Raw genomic sequence first — 15023 nt, forward strand, 5'->3', positions numbered from 1 at the left:
GTGAACTGAGGCACATTAATAAGGAGTGTCCATGAGTATTCACTCCCTATTTCTCCCCAACCCTCCCAGCCTTGGCAACCACTAATCTAATCTCTATAGATTTGCCTAATCTGGACATAAAATATAAATGGAACTAATAATATGTGGTCTTTTGTGACTGACTTCTTTTCCCTTAGAATAAAATTACCAGGGTTCATCCATATTGTAGCACGTATCAAATACCTCATTTCTCTATATGGTTGAATAATGGGCCATTGTATGGCTATACCACAGTTTTTAATCCATTCATCGCTTGATGGACATTTGGGTTGTTTCCAGTTTTTGTCTATTATGAATAAAACTTTGAACATTTGTGTGTAACTTTTTGTGTGGATATAGGCTTTTATTATTTGTCTTGGGTACACAGCTAGGATTGGAACTGATGGATCATATGGTAAGTATATTTAACCTTTTGAGGAACTGATAGACCATTTTCCAAAGCAGGTGCATCCTTTTACATTCTCACTAGCAGTGTATGAGTGTTCCAGTTTATCAGTATCCTTGTCAACACTTGTTATTTTCTCTCTTTGTGATTATGGCCATCCTAGTGTGTATGAAGTAGTATCTGATTGTGGTTTTGATTTTCATTTTCCTAATGACTCTTGTTATTGAGTTTCTTTTCATAAGCTTATTGTCCACTTACGTATTTTCTTTGGAGAAATGTTTATTCAGATACTTTGCCCATTTTTTACTTGGGTTATTTGATTTTATTACTGAATTTTAAGAGTTCTATATATATTCTAGATACAGATCCCTAAATTGCAAATACTTTCTCCCATTCAGTGGGTTGTCTTTTTACTTTCTTGATGGCATTCTTAGAAGTACAGACAGTTTTAATTTGATGAAATTCAATTTATCTGTTTTTCCTTTTGTCCCTTGTACTTTTGGTATTATATCTAAGAAGGCTTTGCCTGAAAGTCATGAAGATTTATACCTATGTTTTCTTCTAAGAATTTTCTTGTTTTAGCTCTTATATTTAGGCCATTTTGAGTCAGTGTTTGTGTATAATACCAGGAATGGAACCAACTTCATTCTTTTGCATGTAGATATCCAATAAATAGTCTGTCCCAGCTCCATTTATTGAAAAGGCTCCTTTTTCCCCATTTAATTGTCTTGGCACCTTTGCTGAAAATCAGTTGACTATAAATGTTAGATTTTATTTCTGGACTCTGAATTCTATTCTATTGATCTATATGTCTGCCCTTATGCAAGTACCACACTGTCTTCGTTATTGTAGCTTTGTTGTATGTCTTGAAATCAGACAGTGTGTAAGTCCTCCAACTTTGTTGTTCTTTTTCAAGGTTATTGACATCCTTTATATTAAAAAAAAATTTTAATACTTGTTTATGTGCCAGACCACACTCCTGTTGTTTCACATACATGAGTATCTTTAGCTCATCCTTACCATTCTTTCAGATCTTGTGCTGCCAATTTCACAGCTAAGAAAACAGGCTGGAACTGGGCACAGTAGCTCATGCCTGTAATCCCAGAACTTTGGGAGGCCGAGGCAGGTGGATCACAAGGTCAGGATATCGAGACCATCCTGGCCAACATGGTGAAACCCTGTCTCTACTAAAAATACAAAAATTAGCTGGGCGTGGTGGCGTGCACCTGTAGTCCCAGCTACTTGGGAGGCTGAGGCAGGAGAATTGCTTGAACCCAGGAGGCGGAGGTTGCAGTGAGCCGAGATTGCGCCACTATACTCCAGCCTAGGCAACAGAGTGAGACTCTGTCTCAAAAAAAAGAAAAGAAAGAAAGAAAGAAAAAGCAGGCTGGAAGAAATTAAGTAACTTCCCAAGGGACCCACAGTTATTAGTTAATGATGGCTTTGGGACTTGCATTCAGTCAGATCTGACTGACACAAAGCGTTATGTTTTTAAACACTTTTCCAGTGAAACAGTGGGAGATAATGCAAGGCCTGTGGTGGATGCCCTTGTGTGGAGAACTGCATCTCGCCCAGGTAAACATCCCAGACAGATTGTTAGCCAACTTTCTGTTTCTCCCACCCAACAACAAGTGTATCTCATTATATCAACCCGCTTTATTACCATTTTCACAGCATCTAATAGGCATCTAAACTATATGATCCAGCTCTTGGGAGAAAGGATTTATTTCCAATAACCTAAATACAGGAGAAATCCTAATTCTATCCAGAATTTTTCCTTTGGTTTTATAAATTTTAAGATTTGAGATGAACTGTTTTATATATATATATTATAATATTACTTTTTGGAGGTTCTCTTACGTTAAATTTGTCATTTCCCTGTGAAGTTCAGTGTGCATGTAGGAGGGGCTTGTGAGATTATGCCTTGTCACTGACGGTGGAGCTGATCTCTTAGAAATGGCTCATTAAAGGAAAGTGTTGTGGGGAATAGGACAGGCTGAGGTTCCAGGTTGAAATGGCAGTATTTCCTTTAAAGTGTCCTACCCCTGGTAAATATTAACAGTGGAGAATAGAATTAGTTCTTTAATGAGAATATTTGAATCATAAAGTACCTTTATGTCTCCTTGTATTGACAGAAGACCAAGGCCCAAAGAAGGGAAGGGACCTGAGAAAATCAGTGGCAAAGACAGAACTAGAAGACTCAAGTTTCTTGATTTCCCATTTGGCCATCTTTCCTTCCTTCCTTCCTTCCTTCCTTCCTTCCTTCCTTCCTTCCTTCCTTCCTTCCTTCCTTCCTTCCACATAAAATTTGCCATCTCGGGAATTTTTCAGTGTACAGTTAATATTCACATTGTTGTGAAACATCTGAGATATAAACAGCAACTCCCCTTTTCCAAAACTCTTCCAAAGGCCCCGGTTACCACCATTCTACTTTCTGTTTCTATGAATTTGACTATTTTAGATAACCTCGTATAAGTGGGATCATATATGTCTTTTTGTGACTGGCTTATGTCACTTTGCATAATGTCCTCAAAGTTCAGTCCCTATGCGGCTTGTGATAGCATTTCTTTCCTTTTTCTGACTGACTTATATATGTATATACCACATTTTGTTTATTCATTCGTCCATCAGTGGCCATTTGAGTGGCTTCCACCTCTTGGCTGTTATCCATAGTGCTGCTATGAACATGGGTTTGCAGATACCTCTTTGAGATTCTGTTTTCAATTCTTTGGATATGTACCCATAGTAGTTCTATTTTTAAGATTTTGAGGAACTGCCTTGATGTTTTTCTTATTGGTTGAACCATTTTACAACTCAGTACACAAGGGTTCCAAATTCTCTACATCCTCACCAACATTTATTTTTCTCTTTTTTGATAGTAGTCATCCTAATGGGGGTGGGATGGTATCTCATTGTGGTGTTGATGTGCATTTATTTATTGATTAGTAATGTTAAGCATCGTTTCATATACTTATTGGCCACTTCTATATCACCTCTAGAAAAATGTCTATTCAAGCCCTTTGACCATTTTTTAATCAGGTTACTCGATGTTTTTAGTTGCTGAATTGTAGGCGTCCTTTATATATTCTGAATATTATGAGATACATGATTTGCAAAGATTTTCTCCCATTCCATACACATAGTACCATTTGTCTATTTTTGCCTTTGTTCACTGCTTTTTGGTGTCATATCCGAGAAATCATTGCCAAGTCTAGTGTCCAGCTTTTCCTCCATGTTTTCTTCTAGGAGTTTTATGTCTTAGTCTTACTAGACTTACTAGATCTTTAATCTTAGTCTTACTAGATTACTTACTACTGGATAAGGCCCCAGCTTCATTCTTTGGAATATGCATATCTGTTTGGTTATCCCAGTACTGTTTGTTGAAGAGACTATTCTTTCCTCACTGAGTGGTCTTGGCACTCTTGTCAAAAATCATCTGACCATTTATGTGAAGGTTTATTTTTGGGCTCTCTATTCTATTCCACTGGTCTATTTGTCTTTATGCCAGTACCAAGCTGTTTCAATTACTGCAGCTTTGTAATTGGGGAGTGTGAGTTCTCCAATTTTGTTCTTCAAAATTCTTTTGGCTAGTCAGTGTCTCATGAGATTCCATATGAATTTTAAGATGATTTTTTTCTATTTCCTAAAAGAAAATGCCATGGGAATTTTGATAGAGATTATGTTGAATCTATAGATTACTTTGGGTAGTATGGACATCTTAAGCATCCAGTGATCTTTAACATAATATGTTAAATATCTCGTGGTCGCTTTTAGATTTTCATATTGTGGTTGATTCAGTATATTTATTTCAATTATAATGTTTCAAATATTTCAATGGTATAGAAAACTATAGAGAATTATTTTTTCAGCCAATATTTGATTGCATACTCTGTACTTATCTACTATAAAGATTTAATAAATGTTGACATTTTGTCATATTTGTCTCGTATTTCCTTTCAAAATTACTATTGCAGGAACATTATATCATTATCATAAAATACAAGAAAAAATGCTCTACTAACAAATCAACCTATTTTCAGTTTTCCTTTTTCGTACTTTACTATAAGTATACCACATTTTTCCAGTACTAATCCTAACTTCGATGACATGTTGTACTCTGTTTCTTGCTTATATTATAAGCGTTTTTCATATTGCAATATGTTCTTTGTAGTTACTATTTTGATGAAAAACATCCTTTTTGCCAACCAAGTATGAGAAAGGCTTAATCTTGGCACTACCACTTACTAGCTTTGTGATCTTAAGAAAGTTTCCTAAACTCACAGAAACCAATAGCAATAAAAAGTAAACTCGTAATTATCTTAAAATGAATATTACAGTGACCCATACAACAAGACTGTTAGAAGGACTGAATGTATATGAAAATGTCTGGGACTCAGTAGGTCCTTAATAAGTGCTAGTTTCCTTCCCTTTCCTTTTCCCGGGGATCTAGTTTTTAATCCTGTTCCTCCAGGGCTTGCCCTCGGAGACTCAGAACTTGCTCTTATTCCTCCAGACCAAGAAAGACCATCCGTACACCTGGAGAATTGAACTGGCAAAAACAGAAAAATACTGGGATGGCTGGTTCCGAGGCTTATCCAATCTCTTTCTTAGTTGTCCCATTCCTAAATTGCTGCTCTTGGCTGGTAAGTGTATATGTGCATGTATTAGTCAGCTCAGGCTGCCATAACCAAATACCATAGATTGGCTTAAACAACAGAAATTTATTTTCTCACAGTTCTGGAGGCTGGAAGTCTGAGATCAGGGTGCCAGCATGGTCAGGTTGTGGTGAGGGCTCTCTTCCTGGCTTGCCTTCTGTCTGTGCCCTCACATGGCCAAGAAAGAGTGAACGTGAGCTCTCTGGTGTGTCTTCTTTTAAGGACGTTAATTAGGGACGTTCATCCTATCATGTCAGAGCTCTGCCCTCATGACCTTATTTAACCTTTGTTACGTCCTTATAGGCCCTAGTTCCAAATACAGTCACATTGGGAATTGGGGCTTCAACATGAGTTTTAGGGGGACACAACTCAGTCCATAGCAGTGTTGGTGTATTGTCATCTCAATATGACCTCATTTAAAACTTCTCACCAAATGAGTAGTGACATCCAAAGTAGAGTACCTTCCTCATTCATCTATGCCTTTTCTCCTCCCTACACCCAGTCTCTAAACCTAACTAAGCATAGGCATTCATCTAAGCGTTAGGATGACCTAATTCTGGCCTGGCCTACTTGGTCAAGCTCAAGTCCTTCTTAGCCTAGAGCTAGATACAGGGGTATAAGGATATTCTGAGTATTATGAGAATTAAAATAGTAAAACCCTGTTTTCAGAACCAGTTTAACATAGTGATTTTAGGGGAATCTCAACCTGAAAATTTCATCTGGTGGTGAGAATATGCTCTGGGAGTTAGGATTGGTATAAACATGAATTGAGAATGTTATCATGTTTACAACTTTGTAACACTTTTTACTTAGTACTTGAACAGCAAAATCGATTTCACAGTGAATTCTCTTGTTTTCTAGGTGTTGATAGATTGGATAAAGATCTAACCATTGGCCAGATGCAAGGTAAGTTATCAAGAAATTATGCCCCTGGACCCTTTTCTGAAGAAAGGGTGATAGGGCAATTAACATCCTGAGATAGTGAAGTATAACGGAGAAAGCCTGAACTTTAGAGTGCGATCCAAGTTGAACATCCGCCTCTACTCCTGACACACTATATGATTATGGGCAAGTTATTTCCCTTTCCTGAGCTTTAATTTGTTTAAAAAAAAAAATCCATCCAAAAATGAAGATTGTAATACTACCTATGTTTCAGTTATAAGAGTTAAAATGAGGCAATGAGTTTTAAAATTATAAAGTACTGTATAGGTGTATGATACTGTGAAAAGAGATATTCTGACTTCTGATGAGTTTTTTGTTTGTGGGGTTTTTTTTTTTTTTTTTTTTGGAGTCTTACTCTGTTGCCCAGGCTGGAGTGCAGTGGCCCAATCTCGGCTCACTGCAACCTCTGCCTCCCAGGTTCAAGCAGTTCTGCTGCCTCAGCCACCCCAGTAGTGAGATTACAGGCATGCACCACCACACCTGGCTAATTTTTGTATTTTTAGTAGAGATGGAGTTTCACCATTTTGGCCAGGCTGGTCTCAAGCTCCTGACTTCAAGTGATCTGCCTGCCTTGGCCTCCCAGAGTGCTGAGATTACAGGTGTGAGCCACTGCAGCTGGCCAGTATTTTTATTATTGTTAGAATTTTTAGGAAAGGGAAAGGCTCAAGATAATCCAGATATAAAAAGGTATAAATACCTGTTTAGAAGACAGCATGGTAAGATGGTAAAAGTAAAGTCTCTGAAGTTTAGAAAACTGAATTTTGAATACTGCTTTTCCAATAATTTTTTTGACTCTGGCCAAGTTTTCTGACTTGCTTCAGCTTTAGTCTTCTTAATCTGTAAAATGAAAAAACTGATGGCAGCCTCAAACGGATCGTGAGGTATAACGAGTAGAAAAGTGACATGCTGAGCACTGTGTACAGATGCATGTATGTTAGCTAGATGACAGTGGAGGCAGCGGGTCCAATTTTGTGGGGGCTCTTGCTTTAGTACAGGTAAAAGACTCAGTGAAGGTGAAGTCAGTAGGCATGCAACTTTTGCGTTATGGGAAGAAGAGGTGCCAACTCCAAGACCAAAGTTTCAGGCTCAGGCAGAATCTGTTCTAGACCTTTCTTCCCTACTTACTCTCCCTGGATAATTTCATGGCTTCCATTTGTACCTTGATGACTCCCAAAGCTAAATATCCACCTCATCCCTCTCTCCTGAGGTCCAGTCCTAGCCCATGTAGCAAAACTGCTGGATGTCTCATGGGCCTCTCAAACTGTTCTTTTAGCTATCTTCAAGCTTTCCACAGCAAAGGGAGCTGTATTCCTTCATAATAGTTGTTCAAAGCCTCTTTTTTTTTTTTTTTTTGAGACAGAGTCTCGCTCTGTCGCCCAGGCTGGAGTGCAGTGGCCGGATCTCAGCTCACTGCAAGCCCCGCCTCCCGGGTTCCCGCCATTCTCCTGCCTCAGCCTCCCAAGTAGCTGGGACTACAGGCGCCGCCACCTCGCCCGGCTAATTTTTTGTATTTTTAGTAGAGACGGGGTTTCACCGTGTTAGCCAGGATGGTCTCGATCTCCTGACCTCGTGATCCGCCTGTCTCGGCCTCCCAAAGTGCTGGGATTACAGGCTTGAGCCACCGCGCCCGGCCCAAAGCCTCTTGAATATAAAACTCTGGTCCCAGACCTTCATGGCTTTGCCTTCCTTTAACTACATTGTATCCTGAGGCCTGGAACAGGACCATGAGCTGGGACTGTGTGATTTTTTTCATGGCACTGATGTTGGTCATTATGGGCTTAGACACTTACTGTGAGGATTACCCGTGAGCGTGTTATTTTATGTGTACCTGGCACAGTGTTGTTGGTGTATGTGAGTTCTCCCTGATTATACCTACTCTTCCAAAGAGGAAGGACAAATGCATCCCTAGTCATCAGAGCTGATCTAACAGAAACAACAGGGAGATTGGAGTTGTAAGTTTTGGATCTAGTCATTTGTTCATCATTCATTCGCTAAAGATTTAAGCATCTACTCAGTGCCCAACCCTGTGTTAGTTCTTTTTTTTTTTTTTTTTTTTTTAGGGATATAGAGCAAAATAACACCATCGTCCCCTGTTCTTATGGAAATAACACACTCCTGGGGAGGCAAGCACCAGTGGCATGTAAAATGTAAACTTACTTGAAACTTACAAGAGGGCCATGTGCTGCTTTGTGTTTGGATCCAAGTGCATTAACGATAGTACTTTAGGAGCTAGAAGGGAGAGTTGACTAGGCTTGAGCACCCAGAGAGAGGCAGCTTACTGCAGGAGGAGGGGCACAAGCTGGGCTTTACTAAATGGGATCACCTTATTCCTCCACTGATTAACGAAATGGCCTTGGGCAGGTCACTTTTCACTAACCTTGGCCTCAGTTTCATCATCTCAAAAAAGAATTTCAGTATTTTTGTGCATAATTTTATAGGGTAGATTTTGAGAATCAACTTTAAAAATGGATAGAAGAGTATACTGAAAACTTTTTGAATCCTATGTAACTGGGGTAAGAACCACAGGATGTAATGACCAGAAGAACTTTCAATCCCATTCCTTTATTTTATAAATAGAGAATCTGAGGCTGAGAAAATCTGCTCTCTCTACTTATGGGGGCTCTGGGTCTCCTTAGGGATCTTCTTTATCGGTCATCACTGTTCATTCTCAATCATTGTCGCATTACTTATGAGCTTACAGTGTTCTGTAAGACAATATGAGAAGGTGCTTAATACAATGCCTGGCACATGCTTAAGTGCTCAAATGGTAACTTATTATTGTAATAATACATTTTGAATCCTTAACATAGCTTACAAAATCCTTAATGGTTTGGCCCCTGCTTACCTCTCCAGCCTTAGTGTTAACCACTCTCATAAGCACCATGCCAAGCTTCTTTTATTCCAAGCCATTTCAAGCCTTTTTTCCTTCCTGGGTCCCTCTTGGATTGTGAAGTTCCCTTTCTTATGCTCTTACAGCCCCGCGTGCCCAGTTCCATCATAGGAATGACATGCTGCATTAAAATGTTGGTTGTTGTGTTTTACTCCCCTGCTGGACTGTAAATCCCCTGAGGACAAGAACTGTTTCTTCTATGTGTCTCTGGCCCAGAGTAAATGTACACTAAATAGGACAGAAGGAAAAAGTGAAGGGAAATGATTGGCACAAGGTTATAATTACTTGTATACCATTCTCAGCAAGACTTGATAATTGGGTCCAGAGTGTTGAGGTGAGGTTGGAAATGGGGAGGTAGGTCCTGGGCTCCTGGAGTGACCTATGAGGCTGCATAAGACAGGGCTCTTTTAGTCCCTGAAGTTGCCTTGCTTTGATTCCTTTCCAGGGAAGTTTCAGATGCAGGTCCTACCTCAGTGTGGCCATGCAGTCCATGAGGATGCCCCTGACAAGGTGAGTCTGGTGTTCAATGACTGTAAAAGGACAACTGTGAGAATAACCCTGGATGTCACAGAAGACAAGTCTCTGAGTCTCAGCCTGCATTGCCTGCAGCAGCTGCTGTGGAGCCTATGCAGATGCAATTCCACCAGCTCTCCAACTTCTCCCTGGCAGCTGCTTATGGTATTGGCTTTGTGTATATGTGCTGAGGAGCTACTGACACCCTGCTATTTCATCCCAGGGCCCTGTGGTTAAGATCTTAAGCTCTACTTCTCCAATACCTGCAAAAGCCAGATGGAAGAGGGATGATTAGGGTAGAAACTGCTCCCTAAACCACAGGCAAGGTTAGGAATTAATATGGACTCTTCCTGTGGGAAAACCCTGTTTTGTAACTCTAAGGGCACAAATAAGCCCTTCACGTCATTCCTCTTGAGCTCTTTGGAGCTATCCCTGGCAAGGATGGTGGGGAGGAGTCTCCTAGCTCTGCTAGGGAGGGCCTAGGTCCTTTGAATTTCAAGCCACTCAGACCTGTGGGTGGGATGAGGGCACTGTAGAGCCTAACCATCTAACAGTAGCCCACAGCCCAAGGCTAAGTCCCATCAATAACCTTCATATGGCCTGGAATATCTCTCCCTTTTCCAGGTAGCTGAAGCTGTTGCCACTTTCCTGATCCGGCACAGGTTTGCAGAACCCATCGGTGGATTCCAGTGGTAAGGCGGGTACAAGGGTTTAAGAACCCCAGCAGTGCTGGCCAACTCTGACAAACAGATACTTGCAGGACTATAAATACCTCTGCCTTACCCCTGCCTGGTTTGGTCACCATGCCTTTCTTCCTCTTCCTCAGTGAAGAGCCTGGCATGTCTGTTTCTACAAAGCCATGGTGGGTTGTTTCTTTGTGCTGTGCTCCAGTGGGTTGATGCTGAGGCTGTGATTAAATTGTGCCTAGTCTCACCCCCTCACTGTGATGTGCATTTCTTCTTGAGGTGCCCCTTTGAGGAGGCTGGGATAGGAATCAGTCCATTTCTAGGCTCCTAGAGAAGTTTTCTTTGGCCTCTCCTGCCCTGCTGCCAAGGAAAGCTGGGCAGGCCATGGAGCAGGGCTTTCTTTTTTCTTTCTTTTTTTTTTTTTTTTTTTTTGTTTCCTTGGTACAGTCTTGGCTTACTGCATCCTCCGCCACCTGGGCTGAAGTGATCCTAGTGCCTCAGCCTCGCAAGTAGCTGGGATCACAGGCATGCGCCACCATGCCCAGCTAATTTTTGTTTTGTTTGTTTTTTGTTTTAGTAAAGATGGCATTTCTCTATGTTGGCTAGGCTGGTTTTGAACTCCTAGCCTCAAGTGATCCACCCGCATCGGTCTCTTAAAGTGTTAGGATTATAGGCACAAGCCACTGCGCCTGGCCTAGAGCAGGGTTTTCTACAGTGTTGCAGAGTGTCTTCCTATGGCCAGCTACTAAGCAAGCTGGGAATGGAATGGGTGCCTCTGCCATGCTTGCTTCCCCTCCCTTTCCGAAGCTGGCAGAATATTAGCCACTCTGCAGAGGTGATCCTGGAAGCTCTAGAGCAGGGTTTTCAACCTCAGCGCTATTGACATTTTGAGGTGGATAATTCATTGTGGGGGCTGTCCTGTGCGTTATAGGATGTTTAGCAGTATCCCTGGCTTTTACCTACCCGATAACAGTAGTACCCCTCCCACACACAGTTCTGACAAACAGAAATGTCTCCAGATTTTACCAAATGCCTCAAGGGAGGCAAAATTTCCCCCTCTATTGGTCTAGAGGAAGAAACAGGGCCAGGCCTCTCATCCTAGGAAGCTCTTCGTCTGTTTAAGGAAACACAGTTGGGCTCTGTTGAGGAAGAAGAGAGGCATGTTGACCCCAAACCAGGTGGTCTTGACCCACCTCAGCCAGCTCCTAGTCTGTACTGCAGAAGGCGTTTGATCCTCAGAGAGCCCACAACCCTGATGAGGAGTCATTCCTACCACTGAAAAGTCTCTTCTCTGATTTTGGTGAGGGTTTGGGGGAACTTGTTCCCCACTCTCAGAAAGTTTGAAGAAGAAATGTTAAGAAAAGGAAATGACTTCTGCCTTAGAGAACTCTGAATTCCAGGGTCTGAGAGATGAGAGTAACAGGGCAGGGTAAGCACTGGAGATGATGGCGAGACCCTGGGACAGTAAACCACAGAACCGACACCCCTGTGCTGAGCCATCCCTCTAACAACTGACCATTGATGGATCCCAGGAACCAACAATAAAGACCTAATTTCTCGATCTCCTGACCTCATGATCCGCCCGTCTCGGCCTCCCAAAGTGCTGGGATTACAGGCTTGAGCCACCGCGCCCGGCCAAGACCTAATTTCTCTACTGAACAGTGTTTGTCTGGGGCCCTTCGACCATTTGGAGCCTTGGGCAAATGAGCAGCACACTGAGAGCAGACCCTGGGTCCAGCTTTGGTCAGGGCTATGAGATGGGTCAGATTTGCTTTGGTGGTCATTAGGCAGGGCTTCCTGGAGGACCCAGATAAGCAAAGGAAAGCTATTGATAGTTACATTTGTTTTTCCTTCTCTTTCTATTCTTCCACAGTGTGTTTCCTGGCTGTTAGTGACCTGCTGTCCACCCCTCCTCAACATCGAGCTCTGTTGTAAATACGTCGCACCAGAGGCCACTGTGATGCCACTGTCTCCTCCTCCCCGTCCCGCCTGGCCATGTGACACTGGCTCCCTATAGACGGGCACCCCGAGATGTACCAACCTTTTCATGTATTCTGCCAAAAGCATTGTTTTCCAGGGTCCTTGACCAACTTTGGCTTCCCCAGCCCAAGGCTCCCCTGCGCCTTTCCCTTCCCTGTACTGGGGTATCTCCTGCCTGCTCTCCCTGCATTGCCTAGGGTAAAGCCTCCAGATTTGCCATACTGAGCCCCTCTTCCTAGCGTCAGGCGATACACCTGAGTCCAAATGTCTTCCCAGGCTCAGGGACCTCCATTCCTTGAGATTGTCTTGGCATGGTCCAACCCTACCTTGTGATGGACAATGTATGGGGTGGTCCTTATTTTTCCCTTTCAAATAAAACACTAGTCAGGTACCATTTTATCCCAGTCATACTTTTCCAGGTTTGGAAGACCCAGAGAGGCCAAAATCCCATCCTTAGGCACCGGGAGGGGTGGTGGTGGGTAGCATCACAAGAAACCAGCCTGAAAATCAGGTCCAGCCAGTCCAAGCACATGGCCTCCCATCTGGGAGAGCCTACTGTCCCACTCCACATGTCTGGGCACCTGCCCTGGGCTGAGGCCAGGCTGCTCCAGGGGCCTCTTGAGCCCTCACCTGCCACAGAGCAACCCAGGTTAAATACAGCCCATGCACAAAACCACAGGCCAAAGCCTATGGAATTGTTTTTAATCATCAAATTTCACCATGTTCATAGCTGGTTCCTGGAGGTGTGCAGTGCCCTCTTGCCTCTTCAAACCTACAGCTTCTCTTTGCCATTTGTGGATTTCACGTCACTCCACATAGAAGCGTTACAGCCTGGCATCCCCAGTCTTTGCCTTCTTCCAGCTGCCTCGACAGCACTGCGGCCTGTCCCTATTGCCCAGGCACGCCATTTCCAAGGGCAGGAAGGAGCAGTGTCCTGAAGCCCATCTTTTCTGTGACTGTCTTAAGTGATGTGTAGCCCCCTCCATCTTTCCACTCAACAATCTCTCACCCCTGTCCTGCTGCATGGTCCGGAGTCTGGGACCTACTTTGTTTTTTGTTATTTATGACCTTGTTTAAAGAAAATAAATATCTCCCAACCTTTATTGGTCTGGTCTTTTCTCTCTGAATTGTCCTTATTTCTGCTGATACGGGGGCAGGGGACAGCTCATCGGACTTAGTTGTCATGGATCTCCAGAAACCCCTCTCCCTATAGCCCTTCAATATGTTCCACCTGTCCCAGATCCAGAATGCCCAGTGGGATGGTCAGAGCCACCTTCCTCTGCAGCCAGGATGGAATTCCAGTCCCATCTGTCCTCATTATTGACTGTGTCGACTATGGTCCAGAGCAGGGCAATCTTTGCACTATCCACACGATCTCAGTCACCATAGCTTCACTTATCCGCAACCCAAATCATTTCCTGAACTCTGAACAGTTAGGCCCAGGTACCTCCTCCTGTCCCTCCCAGATGACCAAAAGCCACTTCATATTGACTGTTTCTGAAGCTGAATCCACCTTCCCCCTGAAACTTGCTCGCCATGAAACTTGTTCTTCCTCCAGTGTTTCCTGGCTCAGTAAGTGATAGGTACCACTGTCTCTCCAGTTGTCCAAACCAGATACCCACAGTGAATGCCTTCTCTTACACCCACCTCAGGTCTCCCACCAAATCCTGTTCATTCGCTTTTCCGTGTCCCCTGTTTTCCACCCATAGTCAGTGCCCTAGCTTAGGCCTCCTCATCTCTCACCTCGATCACTTCAGTACCTTTGCTGCCCTCCTCCTCCCCAGGTGGTCCTCCACACATTGTCAGAGGCGTCTTCCTAGCAGGCTCTGGGGCCAGGGTGGCTAAATTAGAACCCGAGGCCCACCCCTTACACTGTGTGGTGCGGCAACAAACTTTCTCTCTGTGCTGTAGTTGACTCATCTGAAAAATGGAGACAAACATTATCTACTCCACCGAGTCTTGAGGATTATACAAGTTAAAACTAGGTTAACTGGCTTTCTCAGTAACTGGCACATGGTAGACAATAAGTAGTTCCTGTTATGACATTGTTGCATTATTATAGTTAGGAACTTTATTCAGGGCAGTCTGTGGGCCAGTAGCCTCAGTATCTCCTGGAAGTTTGTTAGAGAACTGTGTCCCCATCTCAGACCTATTGAATCAGAACTTATCTGCATTTTAACAAGTGCATCAGTGTCTGAAAATTTCTGATTTAGTTGGTGACGAAATATTTCAGGGTAATTAATGAGCTCCCTAGTAGAGGAGAGAAGTTCCTTATGTGTGGTTTCATTTCTCTCACTGGAACCCTTTGCGGGCGCGTTTGCTGGGCTATGTGCCCTCTTGTCCACAAGAGGGCAGCATGATTACCTGTGTGGTTTTCAGGGGCACCCAGGTTCATCAGGGGAAAGTCATAATGGTTACCAAATTTTGAGTGTCATCTAATTCACTTGACACACATCTCATTTAATCTTCACAGCAACTCTGTGAGGTAGTGCTGTTAATGTTCCTTTTACAGGTAGGCAGACAGGTCCAAATTCCTACAGCTTGGAAGTGACTGTCAGAATTCAAAGCTGGCTTCCTTCCACATCATGCTGGATGTCCCTGGATGCTACAAGGGACCCTGGGCAGAAGTCATTTTGGCCCAGATACCTGACTTAAAAGAGCAGGAGGAGGATGACCGTGGAGATGAACCCTCTTTACACTTGATGGAGGAGGCTGAGAATGAATGAAATGCTCGTGAGCTTTGTGGTTGCTTGTGTTTTAGGCACTTTCATCTCCATTCATCCTTTGCATCCTTGTGACGTACAGGCATTATCCCCAATTTAAAGGCAAGAAAGCAAAAGCTCAGAGATGAAATGGCTTGCCCACAGCCACAGTCCGAGTGGCAGCATCTTTGTCTTCTGATTCCAAGTCTACTGAGCATTCCATCACACCCC

General features: G+C 43.1%; 1 protein-coding gene and 1 non-coding gene across 3 annotated transcripts in view; one reads left to right on the forward strand and one right to left on the reverse strand.

Annotated features, from left to right (window-relative positions):
• PPME1 (protein phosphatase methylesterase 1) overlaps positions 1-13193 on the forward strand; it is an 87268-nt gene extending 74075 nt beyond the window's left edge. The window contains exons 10-14 of one of the 2 annotated variants that reach the window (XM_023209432.2): positions 4938-5067; positions 5941-5985; positions 9357-9421; positions 10049-10116; positions 11984-13193. In XM_023209432.2, the coding sequence (XP_023065200.1) occupies positions 4938-5067; positions 5941-5985; positions 9357-9421; positions 10049-10116; positions 11984-12002 (327 nt within the window). In that variant the 3' untranslated portion in view covers positions 12003-13193. The other variant, XM_023209431.3, reaches the window with a different exon arrangement.
• On the reverse strand, positions 10823-10961 carry LOC111541010. The gene has a single exon (XR_002731142.1). It is a non-coding gene; the product is annotated as a small nucleolar RNA SNORA7 (small nucleolar RNA).
• Positions 13194-15023: the final 1830 nt, after the last annotated feature.

Source organism: Piliocolobus tephrosceles, chromosome 13 (genome assembly GCF_002776525.5).
Source record: "Piliocolobus tephrosceles isolate RC106 chromosome 13, ASM277652v3, whole genome shotgun sequence".
Taxonomy (NCBI): Eukaryota; Metazoa; Chordata; class Mammalia; order Primates; family Cercopithecidae; genus Piliocolobus; species Piliocolobus tephrosceles.